Raw genomic sequence first — 27,711 nt, forward strand, 5'->3', positions numbered from 1 at the left:
GGACCTGGGTACGCATTTTTGTTGGGAGCATACTTATACACTGAACTGCTGAGTTATAAGGATACAGTGTTAACCACATTTAATTTTCTGGTTTCTCTCCACAGAGAGATTTTATTCAGAAATTAAGTCAGTCATGGGTGCCTGGGTGGCTCAGTCAGTTAAGCATCCAACTCTTGATTTCAGCTTAGGTCTTGATCTCAGGGTTGTCAGTTCAAGCTCCAGCTCCGCACTGGGTGTGGAGTCTACTTAAAAGGGGGCGGATTAAATCAGGTATTTCAGCATTTTTGCAGAAATTTTAACATATTTGCGAAGATGCGATCTGGTCTTCCCTTCCTGTTTCTCATATCTTTGTCTTCTGGGATGATTTTATCAGTTCCTCATCCTTCTTATTAGTATTTTTCTGTGGCTCTCAAGAAGTTCTTCAATTTCTCCCACAAAGCTGACACGATCGGCTTGCTAGGCCACTCCAACAATGTGTTTCCCTTCTTTGTTAATAGAAAACCTTTAAAATCCTAAATACATTCTTCTCAACATGCATGATCTGTTTTAAGCTTGATTGTTGCCATGACTGTTTACTATAAGTGATGTAACTCGCCAACACCGAAGAATGTCCAACCCGTCCAACTCATTACCACATTTAGATTAGGGTCAGCACCCATGGCTCTGGGAGTCGGAGGGGAATCTCACTCAGCCTCATGTATGTGGCTTTGAAATAGCAAATTCTGCTTAGGTCAGCAAAGTGAAGGACACGGGTAATGTTGGGGAGAGGTAGCCTTTGATATCTTCAGGAGCACGCTTCTTTTTTTTTTTTTTTTTTAGGAGCACGCTTCTAAAGAGCGTGGTACCTCGGATGGCAGTGCAGTCTGTGAGCCACACTAAAGCCAAGGCCTTTCACTATGAGGTCCTACTTGACTTCTAGAATGTAGAACTATAAATCCCAATCGTGGAAAGTGCTGTGATCACCTAGCACTTTGCATTTAATTGCTGCAGTGAAAGCAGGTTTTTTTTGGTTTTTTGTTTTTTTTTTTAGGGTACTGGCATTGGTATCCCCATGGAACATGTTTGGCTTATTAAATACCGGGCAACGCTACCACAATGAAAGAGGGAGACAGAAGTGGTCACAAGGTCATTGTTTTCAATCCAGAGCTTTGTGTTTCTAGTTTGGAAACATAAAAACAGTTGGGCCCTTTCCCCCCAGAAGCTACCAGCCTCATCATATTCTAGAAAAAAGCCATTTGGCCGGTAATTTATTTTAGTAGCCCTGGGTGGGTTTTATTCCCTGTTCTCTACAGATACAGTCCCACCAATGGTTTGCACATTTTAGAAGTTGAAGTGGTTTCTAAATGTTATGCCATCCTTGGGTGGTTTTGAAATCCTTCCGTCTGAAGCTGCCTTCTCTGGCAGGAGGCTTGAACTCTGGATGAGACCAAGAGTTTTTCTTTTTCCGCCATGTACTGCCATTGTTAGTTAGGCTCACATACCTGGTTCCTCTCTTCCAGGAAGTTTAATGCTCTTTCAGTCTTCCTTAAAGGTTTATCACATGTACTTTGCTGTCAATATAGCAGTTAGGTGAGAAACTGATGACCCAGGTTCCCAAGTTTTTTGAACCTTGACTGCACATGTGGATTTCTTGAGGTCCTTTATGTGCCAGTTGGAGGACATACCAGCCCTTGGTAAAATGGGTGGATTGCCTTCACACGGGTCCTATTAGAAAAGAGGCATCCGAAAACTCTAGAACCTAGGTTTTTTTTTTTTTTAAGATTTTATTTATTTATTTGACAGAGAGAAAGATCACATGTAGGCAGAGAGAGAGTGGGAAGCAGGCTCTCTGAGCAGAGAGCCTGATGCGGGGCTCAATCCCAGGACCCAGAGATCATGACCTGAGCCAAAGGCAGAGGCTTAACCCACTGAGCCACCCAGGCGCCCCTAGAACCTAGTTTTAAAAACAAAATTCTAGAATCTCAGTCAGCCTCCTAAGGTAACAGGCACTGAGAGGCGCAGAATTGGAGCCACAGAGAACATGGTCTCGTCTCCCATCTGTCACTCGCACGGAATGGTGGCTGGCAAGCTTCTGCCGTATTTAACCCGTCCACGTTAAGTGCGTCTACGATGAAACTCCCACTGTATGTCATTAAGTCCTCCCGACCAAGATATGCCAATTTTTACAGATTCGTAAGCCGCGGCTCGGGAACGTTAAACGACCCGCCCAGGACTACAGAGCTGGTAAACGGCAGCATCAGGACTTAGACACGAGATGCCATTCGCCAAACACTAGGGCAGCGACGAAATGGCGACCGCAGATCTGTCAGCCTGGGCCACACGCCCCGCCCCGCGCCACCGCCCCGGGTGCTCGTTTGGCAGCTGCCGCAGAGTCCGCGGCAGGCGGGGACGCGGACTCCCGAACGCGCCGCGGTCACGTGGACGGCGGAGGAGGCGGCAGGGGCGGCGGGGGCGGCGACTCGCGCGCCCCCCAGCGGCCGCATCCGTGGCCGGGGGCTGCTCGCAGCCGTTCCCACCCATCCGCCACCTCCGAGGCCAGAGCCCTCAAGCTGGGGCCCACCCCTGCACTGCAGCTCCTGCCTCCCGCCAACCGCCTTCCGGCCCGTCTGGAACGTTCTGCGCCGTAACAAAGGCCCTAGGGCGGAAGCGAGGGTTCGAAGCTGAAAGCCGGTGCTTGGCGGGTAGGGGCTGTTAACCCGGACGCGGAGGGCGGTTCTGGTCCGGGGCTCCAGAGGGGGGTGAGGGGGCCTACTGCTTCTGCCAGTTTCCGAATCGAGGCTTACACCCCAGTTTCTTTACATGTAAAGGGTCCACTTGTCCGTCCTTCAGTTTTCCTTGCTTCCCCATCTGTCTTCCTGCAGCTATCAGGGAAGACGTTTAGGGACCCTCTACAGGAGAGAATTTTTCTGTTCACCTTGGAGGGGGGAGGCCGGCAGTAGGAGACACCCAGGTTATGTTAGAAACTAGTATAAAGGAGCACACACACCTATTATAATACCACAACGTCTTTAACTCTGCCAGTCTCACCTAGATTAGTCATCAAATGTCTTGCTTGCCAAATCTTTTTTTTTTTTTTTTAAGATTTTATTTATTTGACAGAGCGCAAGCAGGGGGAGCAGCAGAGAGAGAGAGGGAGAAGCAGGCTTCCTGCAGAGCAGAGACCCCAATGTGGGGCATGATCCCAGGACCCTGAGATAATGACCTGAGTCAAAAGGAATACGCTTAACCACTGAGCCACCCAAACCCTTGCGTGCCAAGTCTAATACGCTTTTGTTTATCCTTGCTAATTTTAAAAATACAGACTCAAGTTTTTCCAGTTTTTCTGTCCGCCTTTATATCCTCCAGGGCGTCTACTCCTAGTGAATCCTAATGACATCTGGAAGGGCGCAAACCTGAGGATCCACGAATTCTTACATAAAGATGAACTGTGTTTACTGCTATCAGAGAAAGGCCAGGAACTATAAGAGGGGATCCTAACCTAAATTCCGCATCAGGAAAGGCCGTTCTGAGGAAGTCACATTTAACTGAGGCCGAGATGATGAGCAGGACTTCGACACAGAAGAGTGAGATCCCTTGAAGAAGGACGGGGCTTCGTGATGGGAAGACTTGAAAAGAGGGCTCTCTGGTCCAAGGGTGGCTGGGTGCAATAACGAAGGTCAGAAAGGTATCCTAGGAGTCGGAGAGTAGATGGAGTCACACTTCTCACAGGGAGGCCAGTGGGGAAAAGAGTCATTGAGGGAGAAAAAAAAAAAAAAAAAAGGACAAGGATGACCTCAAGGTTTCTGGTTTGAACAATCTGAATACTGATACAGGGAGCACTGAAGAAAAACAGAGTTGGGGGAAAGATACAGGACTTGTTTTTGGATCTGTTAAGTTTGAGATGTCTGTGAGTCACATAAATGTTGAAGTAGGAGGTTAGCTATATAAGCCCAGCACTGAGAAAAGAGTTCTTGCTTGAAAATAGAAATTTTCAGCAGAATATGCAATGGTATGCTGAAGCTGGGTTGCACAGTCTTGTGAGAACCGATAATTTTTCATGAATTCTGTAAGCCAGATGTTAAAGGCAGCCATTTTAAAAAAGATTTTATTAATTTTTTGAGAAAGCACAAAGGAAGAGTGAGAGGGAGCAGCAGACTCCCCGCTGAGCAGAGAGCCTGACGTGGGACTTGATCCAAGGACCCTGAGATTATGACCAGAGCCAAAGGCAGACACTCAACCCACCAAGCCACCCAGGTACCCAAGGCAGCCATTATTTTTTTTATCTCATAATTTAAATAAATTTTATTTTATTTTTTAAGATTTTAAGTAATCTCCACACCCAACATAGGGCTCAAATTCACAGCCCAGAGATCAAGAGTCACACACTCTACCGACTGAGCCAGCCAGGTGCCCCTAAATAAATTGTAATTTTTAAAAATAAAAGATACTTACAAGGTGGTGCCTGGGTGGCTCAGTGGGTTAAGCCTCTGCCTTCCGCTCAGGTCATGATCTCAGGGTCTTGGGATCGAGCCCTACATAGGGCTCTCTGCTTGGCGGGGAGTCTGCTTCCACCTCTCTCTCTGCCTGCCTCTGCATACTTGTGATCTCTCTCTCTCTCTTTCTGGCAAATAAATAAATAAGTAAATAAATCTTTTTTAAAAAGATACTTACAAGTTATCACTTTCTAATTATTTTTACTGTATTTTTATATTAGCTTGCCAAGGACTGCCATAACAAAACACTGGGTATTTTAACAACAGAAATTAATTTTCTCACAGTTCTGAAGGCAAGAAGTCCAAGAGCAATGTGTCAGTAGGTTTGGTTTCTTCCTGCAGATGACTCCTTCTCATGTCTTCACATAGTCTTTTTCTCTGTGCACTGCACTTGTGTGTCCAAATTTCCTCTTCTCAAACTGACACCAGTCGGACTGGATTTGGGCCCACCCTAATGGCCTCATTTTAATTTAATCATCATTTGAAAGGGCCTATTTCCAAATACAGTCACATTCTGAGGTGCTGGCAGTTAAAGCTTCAAAATATGGATGGGAGGGGGTAAAATTCAGCCCCTAACAATTTTACTCTTATCTATGCCCTTGAAGTTATTTACTTCTTGAAATCAGTCATGGTGGGAGTATTTACACCAGAGAAATTAGCAAATTGTAAAGATAAGGGCTTTTTGTTCTCCCTGGAGTGCCTGTTGTTAAACATTTAGTAGCACATTACAACTATAGGGGTTACTCAGTCTCTAGAGTATAATTTTGATCTGAAAAATGAGAAACATATATGTATACATGTACATATACATATATATGAATATATATGTGGTGCATGGTATATGATAAACTACATATAGCTCTCATATATATATAAATGTGTGTATATATATATTTTTTTCTATTTTAAGAACTTCCCATCTTAAAATTTATTGTATTCCTCGACTTCTCTCTATTCAATCGACAGGTTGTCTATTGTATTATTAGAACTAATAAGGTAGGAAGATATGTGACATATAGGGAAAAAAATCAATAGTTATGACAGTGTGGTACTAGAGCTGAAATAGTGATATATATATATATATATATATATATATATATATATAAAATCACATATACATATATATATATATATATATCAATCAATGGAAAGTATTTATAGCCCAGAAACTATATATACAAATATAACATATATATCATTTATAACATAGATATATGATAAAGATGGCATCATTTCAAATCAGTAGGGAAAGATGGGGTTAATCAATAAATGATGCTGAGAAAATTGGCCCCTCTTCTGGCAAAATGTTAGATCCCTATCTTATACTCTACACAAAAATTATTACAGATGAATTAAAGACTTCAAAAAATGTCATTACTGCCCTGCATTGGGCTCCCTGCTCAGCAGGGAGCCTGTTTCTCCCCCTCCCCACCCCCTGGTCCTGCTCTATCTCACTCCCTCTCTCTCTCAAATAAATAAAAATCTTTTGAAAAAATGTAAATACCAGAACATATACAAAAGAATCTTTTCATAACCTTGGGGGTGAGAAAGGGTTTCTAAACCAGACACACAATTCGGAAGCCTTACTGAAGCAGTTGGCAGTAAAGAGCACAGACAAATATCAAATTTCTGTAAGGTGACACTATAAACCAAGTATAAGGACAATTAGGAAAAGATACTCTGCATGTAAAAAGGACAAAACACTAGTGTATCCAGGTAAGGTTTTAAAAATATGCCCACAAATTCTCTGATACTTCTTCATTCAAAAGGTGAAAGCTAATTCCCCTCCATTGAGTGTGGGCTGGATTTAACAACTAGCTCCTAAAGAACAGAATAAAGTGGAAGGGGCACGTGTCCTTGGAGACCAAGTCATAAAAGGCACAGTGGCTCCATCTTGGTCTCTTTCTCTCTCCGATCACTTGCTCCGGGGGAAGCCAGCTGCCATATTGTAATGACACACAGGTGGCCCTATAGAAAAACCCATATGGCAAGAAACTTTTTTTTTTAAGATTTTATTTATTTATTTGACACAGAGATCACAAGTAGGCAGAGCAGCAGGCAGAGAGAGAGAGAAGAGAAAGCAGGCTCCCCGCTGAGCAGAGAGCCCAATGTGGGGTTGGGTTCCAGGACCCTGAGATCATGACCTGAGCCAAAGGCAGAGGCTTAACCCACTGAGCCAGCCAGTCACCCCGGCAAGAAACTATCTTGCCAGCAGCCATAGCAGTGAGCCTTCTTGGAGGCAAATCCTCCAGCCTTGGTCAAGCCTTCAGATAACTGTAGCCCCTTCCAACAGCTGGATGAAACCCAGCTAAGCCACTCTTGGATTCCTGATCCACAGAAACTGAGATAATGAATGTCATTTTAAGCTACTAAGTTTTGAGATAACTGGTTATCATCAGGTAAGAATTGCTTTTGGCAATAACATAGATCCACCCCCAAACCCAGTGGCGTAAACTATTTTCTCTTTTGTAAAATTAAATCTTGAGAGGCAGCTCAAGGTTGGTATAACAGCTTCATGTTGTTCTGTGTTTCACAGGCTGCTCTCTACATTTGTTCTAGAATCTTAGCACGTGGCTTATATTCTCAGGGTCATCGCATAGTCCCACATAGTTGCTAGGACTGCATCCATCATATTCCTGTTTTAGACAGTAAGTAAGAGGAAGGGAAGCAGAAAAAAGGGACCTTCTCGAAGTTTCCCTCAGTGACTTCACTAATATGTCATTGACCTATCAGAAATGGAGGCTGGGAAATTTTTTTAGTTGGGCACAACGCTTCCCCCAGGAATATAAAAGTTCTGTTTGTTAACTCAATAATGAGAAGACTGAAAACCCCAGCTAAAAAATAAACAGTCTGAATAGACAGTTCTCCAAAGAAGACACACAAATGGCTAATAAACATAAAAAAATGCTCAACATCTTTAGCCATCGGAGTCATGAAAATCAAAACCACGACAAAACACATCACATCCGCTAGGATGGCTATAGTCAAGAACCACAGATAACAAGAACTGTTGGCCAGGATGTGGCGAAATTAGAACTCTCAGACACTGCTGGTGGAAATGTTAAACGGTACAGCCACTTTGGAAACTGGTGTGGCAGTTCCTTAAAAGGTTAAATATAAAGTTACCATATCATACAGCAATTCCACTCCTTACAATTCCACTTGTAAGGAAAAATTTGCCAATAAACTAAATTGAAATGTCTGAGGTCAGGTTGTAATCGTAATAGATTTTTCCACTTTTTACAGATTTTTTTTATTTTTAAGTAATCTCTACACTTAATTTAGGGGCTTGAATTCACAGCCCCAAGATCAAGAGTCGCGTGTTCTACTGACTGAGCCAGACAAGCCCCCCTTTAATAGATTTTCCAAATGAAAATAGTTTCTTTCTTAGCATTAGCATATAATATTTTATTAGGCTCTTACCAAAATGCTTCATACATAGCAAGTGCCCAATATATATATTTGACTAAGTGAATGAGTATGTTGATACTGTAAATATTTTTTTAAAAGATTTTATTTATTTATTTGACGGACAGAGATTACAGGTAGGCAGAGAAGCAGGCAGAGAGAGAGAGGAGGAAGCAGGCTCCCTGCAGAGCAGAGAACCCAATGTGGGGCTCAATCCCAGGACCCTGGGATCATGACCCAAGCCGAAGGCAGAGGCTTTAACCCACTGAGCCACCCAGGTGCCCCTGTAAATATTTTTTTAAAAGATTTTATTTATTTATCTGACAGAGATCACAAGTAGGCAGAAAGTCAGGCAGAGAGAGAGAGAGAGAGAGAGAGAGAGAGAGAGGAAGGGAAGCAGGCTCCCCATGAAGCAGAGAGCCGGATGCGGGGGCTGGATCCCAGGACCCAGAGATCATGACCTGAGCTGAAGGCAGAGGCTTTAACCCACTGAGCTACCCAGGTACCCCAGATACTGTAAATATTTTAGAATGAAATCTCCATAGGGCAAAGGATGGTATCCTCCGTTGGAATCCTTTCATTATAGCACAGAATTCAATATTTTGATACTAAAAGTATTATTTTTGTATTGATATCAATGGGGTATGTAAGCAAGAGAAATGAAAAAAAATGGCCACACAAAAATTTGTCCGTGAATGTTCATAGCAACATTACTCATAATAGCCAAAAAATGGAAACAGAGGTGCCTGGGTGGCTCAGTTGATTAAGCGTCTGCCTTTGGCTCAGTTCATGATCCCAGCATCCTAGGATGGAACCCTGCATCAGGCTCCTTGCTCCATGGGAAACCTGCTTCTCCCTCTCTCACTCCCCCTACTTGTGTTCCCTCTCTCGCTGTTTCTCTCTCTGTCAAATAAATAAAATCTTAAAAAAAAAAAAAAAAAAAGGAAACAACCCAAATAACCATCAATCGATGAATGAAAAAATAAAATGTGGCATAAACCACACAATGGAACATTGCTCAGCAATCAAAAGGGACAAAGTCCTGATAGATGCTCCAACACGGACGAACCTTGGAGGTCTGATGCTCAGGTGAAAGAAGGTAGTCACAGAGGACCCCATGTTATATGATTTCATTTATGTAAAATGTGCAAAATAGGCAAATCTATAGAGACAAGAAGTAAATTAGTGGTTGCCAGCGGCAATAAAATCTTGTAATAAAATAAAATAACTGTTCAAAAACAGTTCAGTTAGGAAGGAATAAAGGTAGACTGAATATCAGGTAGGCAACACGCAGTTTTTGCCAGTTAATCTCCAAATCATAAACAGTTCCTAAAAATCAATTAAAAAATTAATAACTTTGCAGGAACATGAAAAATGATTTGAAATGATTTTTTTCTTTTTCTTTTTTTAAAGATTTTATTTACTTATTTAACAGAGAAGAGGCACAGTGAGAGAGGGAACACAAGCAGGGGGAGTGGGAGAGGGAGAAGCAGGGTCCCCACTGAGCAGGGAGCCTGATGTGGGGCTCGATCTCAGGACCCTGGGAGCAGCTGAAGGCAGATGCTTAATCGACTGAGCCACCCAGGCGCCCCAAACTCTACATCTTTATTCATAAATGAAAGTGATGCTGAGAGTTCATGGACTTGTATGTTTCTCTATGTACACTTAAGTTTAAATATTACTTTTATAATTCCAGGAGATTCCATCTAGACCATTCTAGAGGAAAGATGTCATCAGAGAGGACATGGAGTATCTAGCTGTCATTACACAGTGTAGATTCAGTCCTCGTCAACGAAACACAAAATAAAACCTCTAGTGGCTCCTCCCAGTTTTTAGGATAAAGTCCAGCTTCCTCAGTGTGCTCAGCTCCGTTTGCAGCTCCTACCTCATGTCCCTAAGCCTCTTGTTCCATCCAGCAGAGCTACCCACTTTTTTTTTTAACATTTTATTTATTTGTTTGTTTATTTGAGAAAGAGAGAGAAGGGGGAGGAGCAGAGGGAGAGGGACAAGGAGACTTCACGCTGAGTGTGGAGCACCACACGGGGCTCAATCCCACGACTCTGAGATCACAACCTGAGTCAAAATCAAGAGTCAGCCGCTTAACCGACTGAGCCATCCAGGCGCCAACTACTTTCTTTGCACCGGTACTGACTGGCCTCTCTCTCCTCCAGGACTTACCAAAGGTGCTTCCTCTGTCTGGAATCTTTGCGCTGAATATATGATATTATCTAGATACATGTACTATAAAATTATCCCCTGGCACTCAGTAAAAGCTCTGCAAGTGTCAGGTATCATTATTATAACATCTGTCTCATTATATTGAATTACTCGTTTACTTAACCCTGTCAGTGGACTGTGAGGCTCCAGATGATAGGAACTGTCCTTTATTGTCCTTGGGTGCCCAGTACTCACAGCCTGGCACAGAGTAAGCGCTTAATTAAAGCAGGGCTCGATGATACTTCCCTCATCCTTCTGTCATGTCTTTTCTTCCCACCTAATATGTCTTCTTCTTTCTTCTGGGCCAAGGAAAATCACAGCCTTTCCCGCTAGCTACATCAGACCACGTGGACTTTTCCTTTCCCACTCCAACAATACAGTTGGGTTCATTTGCCTCACATTTCTAACCTTCCTGAGTGTTTCCACATTTCCTTTCTTATTCCTCACGACAATCCCAGGACTGAGGAAACAGGCAAGAGGTGGGGAGGGCCAGGGAGATCCAGACAGAGGGTCAACTAAGTGCAAGGCAATTTACCCACATTTTCTCTTTCGACCTTCTAAGAATCCTTATGGAAACGGATGTCTTTATCCCTAATTCACAAATGTGAAGATTAAACCTCAGTAAAAGTTAATATAACCTGCTGAGGAACACATAGGGATTAAACGGTAGGGTGGGTTTTGAACCTGGTGTCTCTGACTCTGCCAGTTCCATGACATCAAGTGACCAGATTTGTCTATTAACTGTTTTATCCAAGCTGGACAGGGCAGGAGGTAACAGGTCCTGATTTCTAGCCCACTAGATCTTCCATCAGATCACTTTGTGTGTCATAGTAAGTCTGTAACACACAATTTAACAATAAATCATGATATCTTACCTTGTTGCCTAACTGTTTTATTTATATTAGATCCCATAAGATTGGTACTATCTCCCTTTCTCCTGGCAGGAATTGGGTCATAAATATTAACCACTCTGAGCCTTAGTCTCCTCTTCTTTCAAATATCTATCTCACAGGACTGGTGTAAACATTAAATCACTTGTGAAGACATCTCACATGGTATCTGGCACAAACTCTCAGGAAATATTTGCTGAACCTTAACTTCTTTTTCATCTCCTTCAACAAGTCACGCAGACCTGACTGCCTGTCTAGGGCTCTATCAGGTCTTGTTGTCTACATTACAACGTTGGATGAGGAGTATTTCGGTGGGCGCTTGTTGGATTTTCTCCCCTACTAGCCCCTAAAAGGTTTGCATCAAACCAGTCCAGGATATGAGGAAAAGTGAAATGCTCCGAACGGGTTTAGCAATCTACATTGCATTAGCATAGGTTACACACACACTCGAATCCCGTCTGTTGGTGTCACTTGAGCCTATTTTACAGATGAGAAAGTAGAGTCTCAGGTAAATTGCTAGTAAACTGCAGATTTGCCAAGACTCCAACCCTGGTCTTAAGATACATTGGCCTGGGCTTCTTCCGCTCCACCAAGCCACCTTGCAAAGGTCAGCCGAGCGCAAGGCTGGAGTGGGGGTAGAAACCAGACCACATACTTTGGTGTCTCTTGCTCCTCTTCCCCCTTTAGCTTCGGAGCATGTTTCTTCTGAAGTCACAATACTTTTGCTTTGAGGATGTGCGGTCCCTTTAACGTCTTGAGTGACTTCCGCGTAGCCCCGCCCATCTCCCCTCCCCACTGCCCTGTTCCAAGCCCCACCCACTGCTTTTTGTCCTGGGCCAATTAACGCCCAGACTTCTCAGGACTAGGAAGTTGGCTTCCTGACCGGGCGACTACTGGCCCACTTGCTCCCGGGCGGATTTTTCGCGTCAGTTGGTCGCGGACCCCTCGCGGCCCTCCTCTCAGCGGTTGCGCCGTTGTTGTAACCAAGTGTCCCGCCCCATCGTTTCCATAACAACAGTACACAACGCCTCCCGGCGCCTTTCCCCTCTTCCAAAACACTCCTTCCTTGTCAAGGCCAAGACCCTCTCCGGAACCTCATTTTTTAGTAGGGCGGAACCAGAGTCCGAGCCCCTTAGTGAAGGATTGGGTGGGAGGGTTGGAGAGGGCGTCAGTTTGGTGCCCCAGAGGGGACGGGGAAATGGGGCTAGACAGGGTGGGAAAGTGAAAAGAAATGACTGGAGCAGGGGTTAGGGAAGGCAGGGAGGGGAGGGGTGTAGGAGGTTGGTAGGAGAACGTGGCTGAAGGGGGAGGCGGGAAGACCTGGGGAGAGGGGAAGTCAGGAAGCAGGGAGGCAGAGCTTCGAGAAGACAATTGGAGCCCCTGTGAAGGGCAGGAAAGGCCTGGGAAGGTACCCTGAAGGGAGAGAGGTCCTTGGTGGGAAGTCAAGGTGGAGGCTGGGCATCAAAATGAGATGCTCACAGGGATAAGGAGGGAAGCACAGTTGGGAAGAGATCAGGGGTGATGGGAAGGGCACCCCGTCAATGGAGGCCAGGAGCTGAGGGTTTGCTAAAGCTCAGGACACATTATTTTGGGGGAGGTGCACTGAGCTTGATCTCTCACTCCAGAGCCTTCAGCAGGGAAGAAAGATGTCAGATGAAGAGCTGGAAGACTTTGAGCCAGACCAGGACGATCTGGAAAAAGAAGATGATGAGAAGGAGATGGAGGAGTGGGAGGACTACAGGAAGGAGGGAGAAGAGTACTCAGAGGAAGTGAGAGCTGGAAACGGTGGGGTCCTAAGGCTAAGGGAGGGGGTTGGGACAAAAGGGATGCCTGACTCCACTTCTTCTTGCAGTGGATGCTCAACCCCCTCACGGAGGACATGATGAAGGAAGGGCTTTCTTTGCTCTGTAAGACGGGCAATGGACTGGCTCACGCTTATGTCAAGCTGGATGTTAAAGAGAGGTGCGCTTATGGGGGGACCAGAAGAGGGCTGAGGTTGTAGGGTCCAATCTCCTCTCTCACCCTCCTGCCTGGCTGTTGCCATTGGGAGTCTGAATCTCTCTTACCTTGGCCAGTGGAAGGGAAGGATAGAATTTACTTTCCAGGAGCCCTGTGGGTCCCTGCTTCAGAGCTGGCCTGGGGAATTGGAGGCTATGAGGGTCTGTCAGGGGGATTCCTACTGGACTGGACTCCTCCTCTTGTACTTCAGAGGGTCAGTTCTCGGCTCTTCACAGATGGAAGCCCCTGCTCCCTGTGAAGAACCCACCTACCTTCTCTCCCCCTCCCTCACCACTCCCATCAGTCACCCATTCTTCTCTCCAGTACAAGCCATCTCCACATTGCCCTCTGCTGTAGCATCTCTGCCAGTCCTTGCTGGATTCTTCACTCTAACTCTGGCCTCTGCTGTCTCCTAGGGACCTGACCGACATCCACCTGTTACGGTCCTACATCCATCTGCGCTATGTGGATGTTTCTGAGAACCACCTCACAGACTTGTCCCCACTCAATAATCTGACCCACCTGCTCTGGCTCAAGGCCGATGGCAACAATCTGCGGAGTGCACACCTGAACGAGCTGCCGTACCTGCAGATTGCCAGCTTTGCCTATAACCAGATCACTGACACTGAGGGTATCTCCCACCCTCGTCTGGGCAGCCTGGATCTCAAAGGTGGGTCTTTCAGTCGGGCTACACAAGAGTCTCTCCTTCCTAGCTTGGGGCCAGCAGAAGCGGGCAGTGTGGTCTTGGGCTGTGCCACACAGTAATCTCCATTCATTCATTCATTCATTCAGACAGCCCTTATGATTCACTATGACATTTCTATGTGCTGGAGATGTAGCAGTAAACAAAACAAAATCCCTAGTCTCATGCAGCTTACATTCAAATAAGGGAGACAGACAGCTACCAATGGGCATAATAAATAAATTTATGTGTGATGTGGAGAGGAAATAGGTGCTGTGGAAAACAGATTAGGGTAAAGGGACTAGGTAGAGGCACAGGTGGTAATTTCAAACAGGCTGGTTAGGACAAGCGTCAGTGAGAGGCTGACATCTGAGCAAAGAATTGAGGGAGAAGAAGGAGTTAAGCATGGGGGTTACTGGGCAGTCTTCATTCCCTCCTCAAAGGCTTGGATGGACATGTCCATTTGGCCCTTAGACTCCCAGACCCCTTGCCCCAGGGCCCCAGAGGTGTCAAGTCTGGAGCTGTCCCTCCTCATAGACACCTCACATTAGAGGGACAGGATGATACAGAGGCTCCCAACATTCAGGTTCTACCTGAATTGGAATAGCTCTATGAGCTCATACCACCCTCTTGCTCCTTAGGGAACCGCATCCGCAGGGTGACTGGTCTGGACCCCCAAAAGCTGATCAGCCTGCACACACTGGAGCTGCGGGGGAACCAGCTGGAGAGCACCCTGGGAATCAACCTTCCTAAGCTAAAGAACCTCTTCCTGGTAGCTTACTGGGTTAGGGGGTGGTTGGTACGGGGAAGAGGGCACAGCTCAGGGCCGAGGGGTGGGGAGCAGGGTGCCTGGCTTCTAGTCGGCTCAGCTATTAACCTCACCATCATCATGGGCATTTGGTATCATTTACTGAGCCCTTCCTACTTTGTAGGGCTGATAATACATAACACAAGGGAATAGAGACAATTTGCTTTGATACAGGTAGTAGTGTAATTTACAGATATCAGACTAGAGAAGCCACTTGAATGTTAAGTCTTTTTGGCTCTTGAGCTTCTCGATTCTAGGGCGGTGCTGAAGCCATTTCTGCTCAGTGGAGCAGTGGGGCGCATGGGCTTCGGCGTGGGTGAAAGCATCTCCTCCCGAATCAGAGGGGGCTTTGGTGGGATGGGGATGGTTACTGCTGACCTTTCTCTGGACTGGCAGCTTTTCCTAGATTTCTTTGATGTCTACCCCCATCTCTACCCACTTCCACTCCCCTCCTGCACCCCTGCACTGCCACTCTTACATTTCCTGTGTCTCTGACTTCTCTTCCCTGTCCCTGCTACCTTCTCCCGATCTCTGTGCTATATCCTGGGGGCTAGGCCCAGAACATGCTGAAGAAGGTGGAGGGCTTGGAGCACCTAAGCAATCTCACTACCTTGCATCTTCGAGACAACCAGATTGAAACGCTGAGTGGCTTCTCCAAAGAAATGACATCACTGCAGTATCTCAATCTGAGGTATTCACCCCTTCCTGGCCCCACCTTGTCCCTGCCCTGGACCAGGAGCGGCTTCTGACCCCACATTCCTCCCTGGCTCCAAAGCCCCAATCCTAGCCTGCTCCTAGACTCTCCCCTCATCCTCCATCCTGGTCTTTAGCCCTCCTTTCCTTACTGTGTACAGCCTCGGACCCCTGAATCTTTATTCACTCAGTCCACAGTTACTGAGAATGTGCGACATACCAGGCTTGGTGCTGTATTCTGGGAACATCTAAAGGAATCAGAGTTGGTCCCTGTTTTCAAGGGATTCACAATCTGGCTCCAACTCTCTTTTCTTGGTCCTATTCCATGTAAATTTTCTCTGCCCTTCTCCACCTCCTGGACTCCCATTTCCCTTCCCATTTCCTGCCCCTCTTCTCCTGAGCCCTACTTGTAAGGGATGGCTCCTTACTGGTATAAAAACACAAGATGTTCTCATATTTGAGAAGAGAAGAGTATTTGAAAGAAAATCTCTAGATGGAAAGGCACTGGGGATTGATCGGATTGGTGGGGGGGTGGATTTTCTTTCAGTAACCCTTGTCCATTGGAGGATTTTATGTGTGTTTCTTTAAGCAAGATGGAAGGTAACTGCCTCCTTAGTCAACATGGCCAAATCCTCAAAACTGGCAAAGGAAAGAGAACCTCCAAGTAGGGAGAGATGGATGCATCTTGGAGCTCCCAATTCCTGCCATGGTTCCTGGGGAAATCTCTTGTTAATTAGTTCTGCTGTGTTGGTCTGGTAGAGTTGGGGGGGCTTGCTCTTTTCCTATTAATAATCTAGTCAGAGAAAATAGACCCTCCTCAATGGCTACTAACTGGGGTTGTTTGGACATAAGTGTAGGGGAGATGCCCCTTAATGACTGGGAGATGCCTCTGGGGCCAAAGATGCTAGATCCCTAGCTCCAGGCTCCTTCCTGAGGGGAGTACCAACCTAGCACCCACCTCCATGAGCTCAGATCCCAGTTCCTTCTCCACTGGCCTGGGTCCTGCTTTCTAACCTTTGATTAGGTACGACTGATACACAAGCACTTTGACACTGCAAGGGAGATATCCCCCCTCCTCTCCAACTAACGAGACAGGGTTGGTGACATAGCTTTGCTGCTCCAAAAGGAGAACTATGACCAGCATGTTACAGAACAGACCGTGGCACTCACAGTGTTCTGGAAGGGCCGAGGCAGCACTAGAGTAGGGCTGGACAGCCCTGGCTCTGCTCAGGTTATCCAGCTATGCTGATCAAGCCAATCCACAGAGGCAGTGTTTCTAGGGAAACCAGAGCCCGGTGAGAGGTTCTTGCAGGAGATTTCTTCCTGGTGGTGGGGCCCCCAAAGCCCATTAATCCCCCCTGGAGTGAATCCCTCCTGACCACACCTGGCAGGGGCAACATGGTGACCCACCTGGGGGAGCTAGCCAAGCTTCGAGACCTGCCCAAGCTGCGAGCCTTGGTGCTGTTGGACAACCCGTGTACAGATGAGAACGACTATCGCCAGGAGGCCCTGGTGCAGATAACACACCTCGAGCGCCTGGATAAAGATTTCTTCGAGGAAGAGGAGCGGGCCGAGGCTGATGAGATCCGTCAGAGGTTGAAGGAGACCCAGGAGGAGGAGGCTGAGGCTGAGCATAACTCCGAACTGAAAGTGCCATCCGTGTAGCTCTTCCAGCCTCGGAGGACGGTGAGGAAGCTGACAGAGAGGCGGGAAGAGGAGGCCAAGGGTCTGTCAGCCGGAGCCAGAGAAGTTGCTGTAAGAGGAGGTGGTTGAGGAAGGAATATGGCAAGGAGATCCCTTGGAGAGACCAGGCTTAGGAGTTAGGGGGTGTCTTGGGGTGGGGAGGAAGGACCAGAGGGGCTTGGGGGGGGAGCTGAGAAAAGGCTTAGGAGAATACGTTAGGAGAGGAAAGTTAAGGGAGAGAATTGGGGTGGCAGGCAGAGATGCCCGTGTGCAGCCACACATGAAGGTCAGCTGGAAAGGACCGGTCTGGGGGTGTGGTGGTGGGGGCGCTGGGGGTGGAGGGTGGAGGTGGTGGTTAAGGATGGGAGCTGGGCTGAGGAGAGGAGGCAGGGGAGGAAGATTTTGCACTAAAAATCTGAATCTAAAAATAACAGGAAAAAAAAATAAAAATAACAGGAAACAGGGATGAGGGGAAGAAAGGAGGACAGGATAAGGCAGAAAGAGAGTGAGGTGACCAGCCCAGGGGAGTATGGTGGCTGGGCACTCTGGAAGGGGGCACAGGAAGCAAGGGGAATGCAGTAAGGCCCAGGGGCTTTCCTTCCGCCCTCTTCCTCCAGGAGATCAAAGACACTGGCCCTAAGACCTGAGAAGACTCCCAGAGAGCTCCACTTCCACATTCAACCCCTCATCCTGAGACAGAGTATGGCTTCTCTTGGCCCAGACCTGGGATTTCATCACAGCCTGCTGCCCAGGCTCTGTAATGGGCACCTGGGCAGCGTCTGGGTGGGTCTGATCCCTGCCTGGAACCTGTGTGTATGTGTGCGCGCGCGCGTGTGTGTGTCTGGGGGGAGGGGTGTGTGTGTGTTGGGGGGGGGGCTCAGGCAGGTGTAGGGGAACCAGGCCGGGATCTGCCCAGGGGATGCTTGCAGAATTGGCTGCAGAGGAGCTGCGGAGGCGGAGGGGTGTGTGAGAAACAGTTTGGTTTTCAAATAAAGAGACATTTTGATACTCTTGCGTCTGATTGGGGTTGTGAGACACCAAATCTGTCATAGGCTTCACTGGTGTGAGGCTGTGCCTGTTACTTCCCAGGGTAGCGGGGCGTGGGTGTGAGCGCGCGTGGGTGCCGGGCCTCAGGGCCTGGGTCGCCACCGCCCCCCCATTTCTCTTCTCCCGGCCTCCCCCTATCTCCCCCATCGGCCCCCCAACCGCGCTCCTACGTGCTCCTCCGCCGGAGGCTCTGACTCATCGGGGGCTCCGGGTCACATGCGCCCGCCCGGCCCTATCGGCGCCTCCCCCCGCCCGCCCCCCGCCCGCCGCCCGGGAGCCGCAGCCGCCGCCGCCACCACTCCCGCTCTCTCTGCGTCGCCGCCGCCGCCGCCCCTGCCGCCGCCACCCCTGCCACCGCCACCGCCACAGGCTGAATCTGCAGCCCCGAGGTGAAGCCCCGGCTGGCCCCTGCGACCCTCTGGGCCCCCTCCCCTAGCCACCGTGGCCCCCCCACCCCCGCCTGCCCGCCCTCTCCCCTGGCCTGCGCGCATCCCTCGCCCCGCGGCGCTGCGCACCTGCTCTATCATCCGCACCTCCCCCGGGCATCCTCCCTCCCCGGCCTTCTGGGACCGCTCCTCTCGGTTTCCGGCTGTTGCCCCCTCCTCATCTGAGCGCCAGGCCTCCCTGCACCTGTTTCTCTCTAACTGCGCCTTTCTCTACCCTTGTCTGACCCTCTCCCCACACCTCTTCGCCTCGGGTTCTGTCCATGTTAAGTTCGGGGTCTTCACGGGCCGTACATTTTTATCCTAGCACGTCCCCTGGCTTTGCATCTGGGGAAACGTCTTCTCCCATTCCTCAGCATACCTAGACTTCTAGACTCCCTTCTTTCCCACTACCCCCCCCACCCATTGCCCCTCTCCTTTTACATTACCTCTCGATGCTGCACGGGGGAGGGATGGGAAGAGGGGAGAATTTGTCTAGGGGATGCGGGGTGTTGGGGAGGGGGGTGTTGGGGAGCGGGGAGGATGGGCCCAGCCTTGCCTCTTCCCCCAGATCTCTTCTCCATCCCCACTCAACTCCCAAGGACTGAGGGCTTCCCCAGGACCCTCTCGCCACTGTACATCTCTTGGGAAGAGAAGGGACAGATGTTTGGGAGAGGGGCTAGGATCCTGGAATGGGGGTTGGGGTGTTAAGTTAGGGTGGGTTGTGGGCTCTGGAGAAGAGGCCCCAGCTACCCAGACAGTCCATCCTTTTCTTGGCTCCAAGGAGAAATGCAAGCCTGGCAGCCATTACACTCTGAAATCTGGGGGAACCCCACCAGTGGGCTGCTGGAGCTACTGAGGGGGCAAGGGAACCTCTCCCAGGGCCCCTCCCTCCTCACTGCGGTGTCCTCCCTTTTCACCGATTGATCCTTCCCCTCCCCCCACTGCAGTGACCTCCCCTTCCTCACTGCATTGACCTTCGCTCCCCATGGGGTGGGGGGGATCCCTTCTAAAGGCAGGACTGCAGCCAGCTCCTCCCCACCCCCCACCCACTGCAGTAACCTCTTTCCCATCCCTCCCAGCCTCTGGTCCCTCCCACTGATCAGGCTCCACCTCTCTAAACCTCTTATCTTTCTCCTTCCTTTCCTTCCACTGGAGATCTCAGCCATCATGTCGATAGAGAAGATCTGGGCCCGGGAGATCCTGGACTCCCGTGGGAACCCCACGGTGGAGGTGGATCTCCACACTGCCAAAGGTAGTGAGCCTGGCCTTGGGTCTTCCCACAGCCCTCAGTCGGGGTTTCCCCTGGCCCTGGAGGGGGTGATGCCTTGATTCCCAGTGGGGATGGGGTGCTGGGCCAGGCTTACAAGCCTGGATTATGGGGGTTGCATCCTCTCTGTCCAGGGGAGCCAGAATAGGCCAATCTGTGTGTCCTGTTTCAGTGTATGAGGTATACCGTTCCAATGCACGTCTGTGTGTGCCCAGGGCATGTGGGCGTGTGTGTGCTGACAGCATATCTTCGTGTCTGTGGGGTCCTCCTTGTGCATGTGGGACCTCAGCTGCACAGATGAGGAGGCCACTGCCTGTGTGTGTGTGTGTGTGTGTGCACGCGCGTGTGCATTAGAGAGCAGTGTGGGGATGGGACTGGATGTGGCAGGCAGCTTGGAGCTGGAAGGCTGAAGGAATCCCTAGGCCCCTGAGTATCCTTCTGTGCCCCTCCTTATTTCATGTTCCTCTCCCAGGTGTTTTCCGGGCTGCGGTGCCCAGTGGAGCCTCCACTGGGATCTATGAGGCCCTGGAGCTGAGGGATGGGGACAAACAGCGTTACTTAGGCAAAGGTGAGGCCCTTTCTCTTTTCCAGGCTCTCCCATGCCTCAGCTTTATACTCTTAACCTTACACCAGTTCCCAACCCCCTTTTTGCATGCCCCCCACTTCTGGCCCCTTCCACCTGACCCAGCTGGGCCTCCCTGCCTCTCCCCAGGTGTCCTGAAGGCAGTGGACCACATCAACACCACCATCGCTCCTGCCCTCATCAGCTCAGTGAGGCCCACTCTTTGCTGGGGGCCAGGGAAGCGGGGGGGTGGGCTGGGGCGCTGGTGGGCAGGACCACGATCCTGAAGGAATCTTGGATTAGGGGAGAAGGGATCCAGGGGATAAAGGTCCACCTCTTGGGAATCATGGTTACCAAGGAAGGGTGGGAAGACTCCCTTACCGCTCCCTGTCCCTGTGGGGTTCAGGTTCTCTAATCCAGACAGGCTGCTCTCCCAGGAACCCTGGCCAGAGGGGAACCTGCCTTAGGGCCCAGCCTCCATGCTGGCCTGGGGTGATGGTGGCTCTGCCCACAGGGTCTCTCTGTGGTGGAGCAGGAGAAGCTGGACAACCTCATGTTGGAGCTAGATGGGACTGAGAACAAATGTAAGCTGGGCTGGGCGAAAGTGGGGAGGTGGGAGGGGGAGGACGTGTGGAGCACATAGTGTGGAGCACTATGGGGGCTTCCTTAGGAAGGACTGTCAGGAGTTAGCCCAGCTTCCATTCTCCTCCCAAAGCCAGAATAAGAGAAGATTAATTTAACTGCAGTGGGAGGGAGTGACATTAGACAGAAGGAAGAACTTCCTTGCAGCATGAAGAGGGCGAGCTGGCAGGAGATAGCCTATGGTCTCGGGATGCCTAGAAATAGGTGGAGCTCTCTGCCCTTTCCCATCACGTCATGTGTGTGTGTGTGTGTGTGTGTGTCCCGCTATTTTCAGGGGAGCACTGATGAGGTGTTGTAGGAGTGGAGAGGGAGGAGGGGGTCTCCTTTACTGGCTCCTTTTGGGAGTGCAGGTGGAGGCCGGGGCTCGAAAAGATGGGGCCATTTTTGCTCAGTGCCTTCCTCTATAATCTCCCAGCCAAGTTTGGGGCCAATGCCATCCTGGGTGTGTCCCTGGCCGTGTGTAAGGCAGGGGCGGCCGAGCGGGAATTGCCCCTGTATCGCCACATTGCTCAGTTGGCTGGAAACTCAGACCTCATCCTTCCGGTGCCGGTGAGCCATGCCTGCCCTGCCTCGGCCTCTCCCGGGGGTGGGCGTTGGGCGGGGGGAGCATGAGACCTTGTGAGGAATGATGGGGGAGAGTGCATTGAGTCAGCTAAAGAGAAAGAATGGGGGCAGGAGACTTTGAGTCTGGGAAATGGGGGCAGACACTCTCGGGTTAACACTCTTGGGGGTGGAGGAGGGAAGTGCTCTGTGAGTTTTCTGTCCTGTGGCCCCCCCAGGCCTTCAACGTGATCAATGGTGGCTCTCATGCTGGGAATAAGCTGGCCATGCAGGAATTTATGATCCTCCCAGTGGGCGCTGAGAGCTTTCGGGATGCCATGCGACTCGGGGCAGAGGTCTACCACACACTCAAGGGCGTCATCAAGGACAAGTATGGCAAGGATGCCACCAATGTGGGAGATGAAGGCGGCTTTGCCCCCAACATCCTGGAGAACAGTGAAGGTGAGGCCAAGAGCCCCACTCCCTGCTTCAAGTTTCACTCTGTCCTGGGACATCAGGAAGGGCCACACACTTCACCAGGTCCTGAGGAGTATGGTGGCCCTTGAGCTAGCTCCAAGAGGTACCAGTACTGGAACTGGGTCCCAGAAAGCCTGCCACATTCACATGCAGGCCTAAGAGGACAGTCTTTACCAGCCCAGCTAGATTTGTTAGCTATCTATCTATCTATCTATCTATCTATCTATCTATCTATCTATTTGTAGAAAGATAGATAGATAATATATCTATATCTGCCTATATATATAGTTTAAGATTTTATGTACTTGAGAGAGAGAGAGAGCGTGTGCACGCATGAGTGGTGGGAGGGGCAGAGGGAGAGGGAGAAGCAGACTCCCCACTGAGCAGGAAGCCTGATGAGGGGCTCTATCCCAGGACCCCAAGATCATGAGCTGAAGACAGACGCTTAACTGACTGAGCCATGTAGGCGCCCCTTGTTAGCAACTCTAAGTTCTTACTGGAGGCCCTGGAAATGCTGGGAAGTGGTCTAGGTGCCTTGTAGGATCCATCCTGGACTTGAACTTCATAGGACTCTCAGTTTGATGAGATAATATCATACTCTATGGATTCTATTCTAAGTCTGACCCATTTCCATCCCAACCTCTCAGTGAGCCTCTAAGATCCCTAATTTTTCTCTGCCTTGGCGAGAGCTGTATGGTGAATAAAAACAATAACAGGAAGTGGCTGAGAGTTCAGGTTCTGGGGCCAAATTGCCTCTATTTGAACCTTGACTTGAAGAGTTACTGGCTGGTGATCTTTCTTACTTAACTTCTCTGTGCTTGTCTTTCTTATCTATAAAATGGGAATAATAACGGTATCTACCTCTTAGTTTCATTGTACTTAGGTGACATAGTTAGCCCTCCATAAATGATAGCTATTTACAAACAACCTGTTATGAACAGAATTGCATTCCTCTGCCATCTTAGAAGATGGCCTGCCCTTCCCAGCCCTGGGGAAGACCCCACCAGCAACTGTAGTCAGGTTTCTCCCCAGCAGTAGTCCTCCACCTGGGCTCTGAATTTCTTTCTTACTCTCATTCCTCTTTGCCCACCCTTCCTGCCGGTAATCTCTCTGTATTCCATCCCCAGCCTTGGAGCTGGTGAAGGAAGCCATCGACAAGGCTGGCTACACAGAAAAGATTGTCATTGGCATGGATGTCGCTGCCTCGGAGTTTCATCGTGATGGCAAATATGACTTGGACTTCAAGTCTCCTGCTGATCCTTCCCGATACATCACTGGGGACCAGCTGGGGGCCCTCTACCAGGACTTTGTCAGGGACTATCCTGGTGAGAACAAGGGGTGTGGGAGGAAGGGCAGCGTGAGGGTCAAGGGACAGGCAGGGATGTGTGGGCAACTCTGGACTGTATGGGGTGCTGGTAGGTGTCAGGCAGAGGTCTAAGAAGAGCCTGAAAATCAGGACCGAGCACGGGGAGGAGCCAGGTCCTGAGACCAAGAGCAGAGACAAGCTTTGTAGGTAGTTTAAATTTGCAGGTACCCATGGTGAATCTGTTTTATCTACTTCTGTCCTAATTAAAGTCATGCGTTCCAAAGTTACCAGGATCACAGGGAGGGCTTTGGAAGGAACCAGCGGTGGTGAGAGGGTGACGGGGCCCAGCAGGGAACTTGTATGTGTCAGTGTTTTTTGTTTTGTTTTGTTTTTAAGATTTTGTTTATTTATTTGACAGAGAGAGAGAGGGAACACAAGCACGGGGAGCAACAGGCAGAGGGAGAGGGAGAAGCAGGCTCCCCACTGAGCAGGGAGCCCGATGTGGGGCTCGATCCCAGGACCCTGGGATCATGACTTGAGCTGAAGGCAGATGCTTAACCGACTGAGCCATCCAGGTGCCCTGTGTCAGTGTTTTTGACTGATGAAGTTGTGGATGCTGAGTGGACCGGCAGGCGCTGTGAGAGTAGAACAGAAAGGCTGACGAGGAGCCGAATTATCCTCTCCAAGACTTCAAGGGCTGTGACCCCCACAAGGAGGAAGCTGGTTTCCATTTCCCTGAGACAGAGCAAGAGAAAGTAGACATAAATGCAGAATGAAGGATTTCGAATAGCATTGAGGAAAAGCTTCCTAGTAGTGAAAGTGGGAAAATGCAAAAGAGTGAGAGTCTTTTGAGAAAGACTCTGAACCATTGGGTTTTTTGGGAAGGTTTTCCTTTTCTTTTTTTATTTTCTTTTAAAGATTTTATTTATTTGAGAGGGAGAGAGCATGGGGGTTGGGGGAGCAGAAGGGGTGGGGGAAAGAATCCCAAGCAGACCCCATGCTGAGTGTTTGGAGCCCGATGCAGGGCTGAATCCCACAACCCCGAGATCATCACCTGGGCCGAAACCAAGAGTCAGACACTCAACTGACCGAGCCACCCAGGTGCCCCTGGTAGGTTTTCTGAAAGAATCGAGCTGAGAATCAGGCAGGCTTATCTTGGAGGCAGGGAGGCAAGGAAAGGCAGGCTCAGTTAGCCAGGGGAATCTATATCCATTTCAGGGAGCCATAGTGGGGAGGTGTTCCTGCCTGATGCGGAGCCCCTCCTGCTCTCTCTCCAGTGGTCTCCATTGAGGACCCCTTTGATCAGGATGATTGGGCTGCCTGGTCGAAGTTCACAGCCAATGTAGGGATCCAGATTGTGGGTGATGACCTGACGGTGACCAACCCAAAGCGTATCGAGCGGGCCGTGGAGGAAAAGGCCTGCAACTGTCTGCTGCTCAAGGTCAACCAGATCGGTTCGGTCACTGAAGCCATCCAAGCGTGAGTGTCCTCTGGCTCTCCCTGACCCAGCAGCCCGTTGCTACAGGAAACCTCCGGCAAGTGCTCCCAGCCTCGTCCTGGCACAGAGGCTGAAGAGAGTGGGGAACCTGTAGTCACTTTCTCCCCCATGCCTTTTGGCCCTCCCAGAGAGCTTTGTGCCAGACCAGTGTTGGGGCTGGGAAGGGAGTGCCCTGCGTGAGGGGCTGGGGGTCAGTGCCGGTGTGTGGCCGCAGGTGCAAGCTGGCCCAGGAGAATGGCTGGGGGGTCATGGTGAGTCACCGCTCTGGAGAGACCGAGGACACGTTCATCGCCGACCTGGTGGTGGGGCTCTGCACAGGCCAGGTGAGTGCAAGGGAGAGCTCTGTGCGGTTGGTGGGTTCTGGTCAGGTGGCTGGGTCTCTCTTTCCACGTGTTTTTGGGTGTCAGGGGAATGTCAAAGGAGTGTTAAGTTTTCTTATAGGAGACGGAGGGGCAGCCACTGAGCTGCTTATCTTTGGGCACGTTTCAGATCAAGACTGGAGCCCCGTGCCGTTCGGAGCGTCTGGCTAAGTACAACCAGCTCATGAGGTGAGGATACCTGGGGGCTGGGAGCCCAGGGCCCAGGGGGTTAAAAGCTCTGTTTGCTCACCATCCCACCTCCAGCACCCAGGGCCTGGAGAACAGTAGTTATCCAGAAAATACTTATTTTGGAATGATGGCTTTACTGATCAGCGGCTCCCATAATCACGTGGGAATGCCCACGCTTGGGCCAGGACATCGAAGCAGCTGCTGTGACGGATTTGGAGGATAGGGGCCCCCCGGGAAAAGAAGCAGGATCCTCCCTGCTTCCCTGACTCTTTCCTCTCTGGCTCCTCTCTCTCAGAATTGAAGAAGAGCTGGGGGACGAAGCCCGCTTCGCTGGACATAATTTCCGCAATCCAAGCGTGCTGTGATCCCTCTCCTTGCCCGGAGACTAGGAACCCCTTTGCCACTCTCCTGGAACCTCTTTCTTCCTGTTCTGCTCTGTGACACCTCTCCCCGGACCCCCGGCTGACCTGCTGCGCTCTTCCTTGGCTTGTCCAGCCCCGGCTGTGTGCTCTTCCTTCTCTGGGTTCCACACTCTCCACTTCTCTGTCCTTTCTATTCTCTCTCCTCAAAAACTGGCCATGGGACTGAGGATTATAAGGGAGTCCATGGAAGAACAGTCAGGGTCTGGGAAGGGTGCGTCTGGGTTGGTTGGTGAGGCGTGTCGAGAGGGGCCGTGTGTCACTGTGTGTGTCGCTTCCACCTGTCTTCCATGTTGTGTAGGAGTCAGGAGGCATGGCCAGCCGAGGTGGAGGGGCATGCTGGCGGCATGATCGTGCCTGGCCCGAGCTCTTAGTGGATTATTTATTCATTTATTTATTGTTCATTTGTCTTCATCAATTTCTCATTTCTCCCTAACTCCAGTGTCCAAACCTGGCCTGACCGGAAATGAATGTGTGTGTGTGTGTGTGTGTGTGTGTGTGTAACGTGGCCAGAGATTCGGAGATGGCCTGGGGCTGGGAGGTCTTGCTGGAATGGGAAGGGTAACAGAAAAGGGCCTTGCTCATCAGCTCCTTTGTGTCCACCAGCCCTTAACCGAAGCCGGCTTGGTCCAGAGGTAGGGCTGTGGGCCTGGGGACTCTTTCCCCTAACTCTCTCCTCAGCCCCGGCTTCCCTGTTCTTCCTCCAGCTGCACCAGAGCAATGTCTCACTCCCCTGTGCCACATTCCACAGTTGCCACCACCTCTGTGGTGTGGAAATGAGCACCACCATTAAAGTCTGAATCACAGTGCTTTGTTGTGTCTGAAGAGTCTTACTCTAGTCCATATGAGGGGAGAGAAGATGGAGCACCCGGAAGTTGGTGAACCTGCATAGCAGAGCTGGGGAGGACCCAAAAGAGGAGGAAACCGAACAAGTATGGCTAAGATGATGGCACTGGCTACCCCTCCCTGGCCAGGTGGGGACCCTGCTTCCCCTGCCTTGCCAGCAGAAGCCTGGCCCCAGGACCCAGGCAAATGAAGGGTTCTCAAGTCTGGAGTCTGAGCGTTCCTAGAAGTGTCAAAGATTTTGTGCGTGTGCGTTTTTAGGAAGAGGGGTTCAGAGTGTTCTCAGATTCCTGTAGGAGACCAAGCCATGGATGGACTAGAGAAGTTCCTATCTAGGCGTCTCCCCACGGGCCATTCCGAGCTGCACCAGCACTGTGTGGGTATCACCTGTGAGATGGGGAACTAGGGAGAGAAGAGTGGAAAAGAGTGGAACCAGTGGACACAGAGGAGGGTCTGTGGAAATGGAGTCTTCTAGTAAACTGGGGAGTCAGAACCACGAGTGCTGGGTTGGCCTGCGTAGGGCCCCCATGTGCGGCTGGAGACCCACTATCACTCTTCAGCTCCAAGGGGGCCCTGACTGACTTTGACTGGGGCCCAGCAACCACCCAGAGGGAGAAACCATCTCTCCTAGGGCTGGGATACAGACCGAGCCCAGCATGTAAGGGCTACACATGGGGAGCTGTGGCCACTAGAGGGAGGCAAGGTTCCGCTGGACGCCATACTCACCCTAAGCTAGGGGTGGGATGGGAGGAATTTCAAGGTTGTCCCTTCTGTGGGCCTCCTAAACTGCTTCTACTCTGAGTTCTGGTCCTGCGCGCTCTGCCATTCTGCCCAGCTCCAGGACTAGAAGAGGATTTGTTCCTGTATGGGCAAGACCCATTTCTCTGTTCTTCTTTCTGTGTCACTGACACCTCAGCCATTTTCAGTTCAAAGAGCTTCTTGCCCCTGTTCCTCTATGCCTCTTAATTTCAGTGTGGACATCTCATCTTTCCCTTCTCTCCTGTCTCCTGGCGACCCTTTCCGTTTCCCTTGGGGCACACTGTACTTTTCTCTGGGCCTCTCGGTTTTCTCTGGGGTCCATGATAGCCATCTTTCTTCTCCAACTCCTGGACTGACCAGGACTGTTTCAGACCTCTGCCCTTTCCTCCCTCCTTGCTAGGTGGCCTTCTCTGGCAGCCATGCCCACCCCTAACCACCCCCCCCCCGCCCCCGCTCCCGCCAGGTACCGGGTTGGATTGGGTTACAGCTAGTTGTCTGGGCCTCCCAGGCCCCTCTCCCCACTTTCC

General features: G+C 50.0%; 2 protein-coding genes across 3 annotated transcripts; both read left to right on the forward strand.

Annotated features, from left to right (window-relative positions):
- The first annotated feature begins 12,086 nt into the window (after positions 1-12,086).
- Positions 12,087-17,673, forward strand: LOC111159803 (leucine rich repeat containing 23). The gene is made up of 7 exons (XM_022522420.1): positions 12,087-12,756; positions 12,840-12,949; positions 13,402-13,655; positions 14,309-14,439; positions 15,030-15,166; positions 16,560-16,854; positions 17,469-17,673. The coding sequence occupies exons 1-6, from the start codon at positions 12,634-12,636 to the stop codon at positions 16,831-16,833; spliced, it is 1,029 nt and encodes a 342-aa protein (XP_022378128.1). The 5' UTR covers positions 12,087-12,633; the 3' UTR covers positions 16,834-16,854; positions 17,469-17,673.
- A 504-nt stretch (positions 17,674-18,177) lies between these two features.
- Positions 18,178-26,391, forward strand: LOC111159718 (enolase 2). Of its 2 annotated transcripts, XM_022522282.1 has the most exons (12): positions 18,178-18,287; positions 19,479-19,575; positions 20,063-20,158; positions 20,303-20,361; positions 20,667-20,736; positions 21,210-21,343; positions 21,574-21,796; positions 22,939-23,136; positions 24,395-24,596; positions 24,830-24,938; positions 25,105-25,163; positions 25,459-26,391. In XM_022522282.1, the coding sequence occupies exons 2-12, from the start codon at positions 19,491-19,493 to the stop codon at positions 25,526-25,528; spliced, it is 1,305 nt and encodes a 434-aa protein (XP_022377990.1). In that variant the 5' UTR covers positions 18,178-18,287; positions 19,479-19,490; the 3' UTR covers positions 25,529-26,391. The 2 variants fall into 2 exon arrangements, with proteins under 2 accessions (XP_022377990.1, XP_022377991.1); XM_022522283.1 differs by lacking the exon at positions 18,178-18,287 and having other exon boundaries at positions 18,913-19,575.
- Positions 26,392-27,711: the final 1,320 nt, after the last annotated feature.

This window comes from Enhydra lutris, unplaced genomic scaffold, assembly GCF_002288905.1.
Source record: "Enhydra lutris kenyoni isolate GAN:26980312 unplaced genomic scaffold, ASM228890v2 scaffoldscaffold69, whole genome shotgun sequence".
In the NCBI taxonomy this organism is placed as follows: Eukaryota; Metazoa; Chordata; class Mammalia; order Carnivora; family Mustelidae; genus Enhydra; species Enhydra lutris.

Bases quoted from the DNA above. Each gene is read 5' to 3' on its own strand.
- LOC111159803 (XM_022522420.1), top strand. From the start codon at position 12,634: ATGTCAGATGAAGAGCTGGAAGACTTTGAGCCAGACCAGGACGATCTG. The intron at 13,656-14,308 runs GTGGGTCTTTCA...CTTGCTCCTTAG, and splicing joins GGGCAGCCTGGATCTCAAAG to GGAACCGCATCCGCAGGGTG. The intron at 14,440-15,029 runs GTAGCTTACTGG...CCTGGGGGCTAG, and splicing joins AGCTAAAGAACCTCTTCCTG to GCCCAGAACATGCTGAAGAA.
- LOC111159718 (XM_022522282.1), top strand. From the start codon at position 19,491: ATGTCGATAGAGAAGATCTGGGCCCGGGAGATCCTGGACTCCCGTGGG. The intron at 21,344-21,573 runs GTGAGCCATGCC...TGGCCCCCCCAG, and splicing joins ACCTCATCCTTCCGGTGCCG to GCCTTCAACGTGATCAATGG. The intron at 23,137-24,394 runs GTGAGAACAAGG...CTCTCTCTCCAG, and splicing joins CTTTGTCAGGGACTATCCTG to TGGTCTCCATTGAGGACCCC.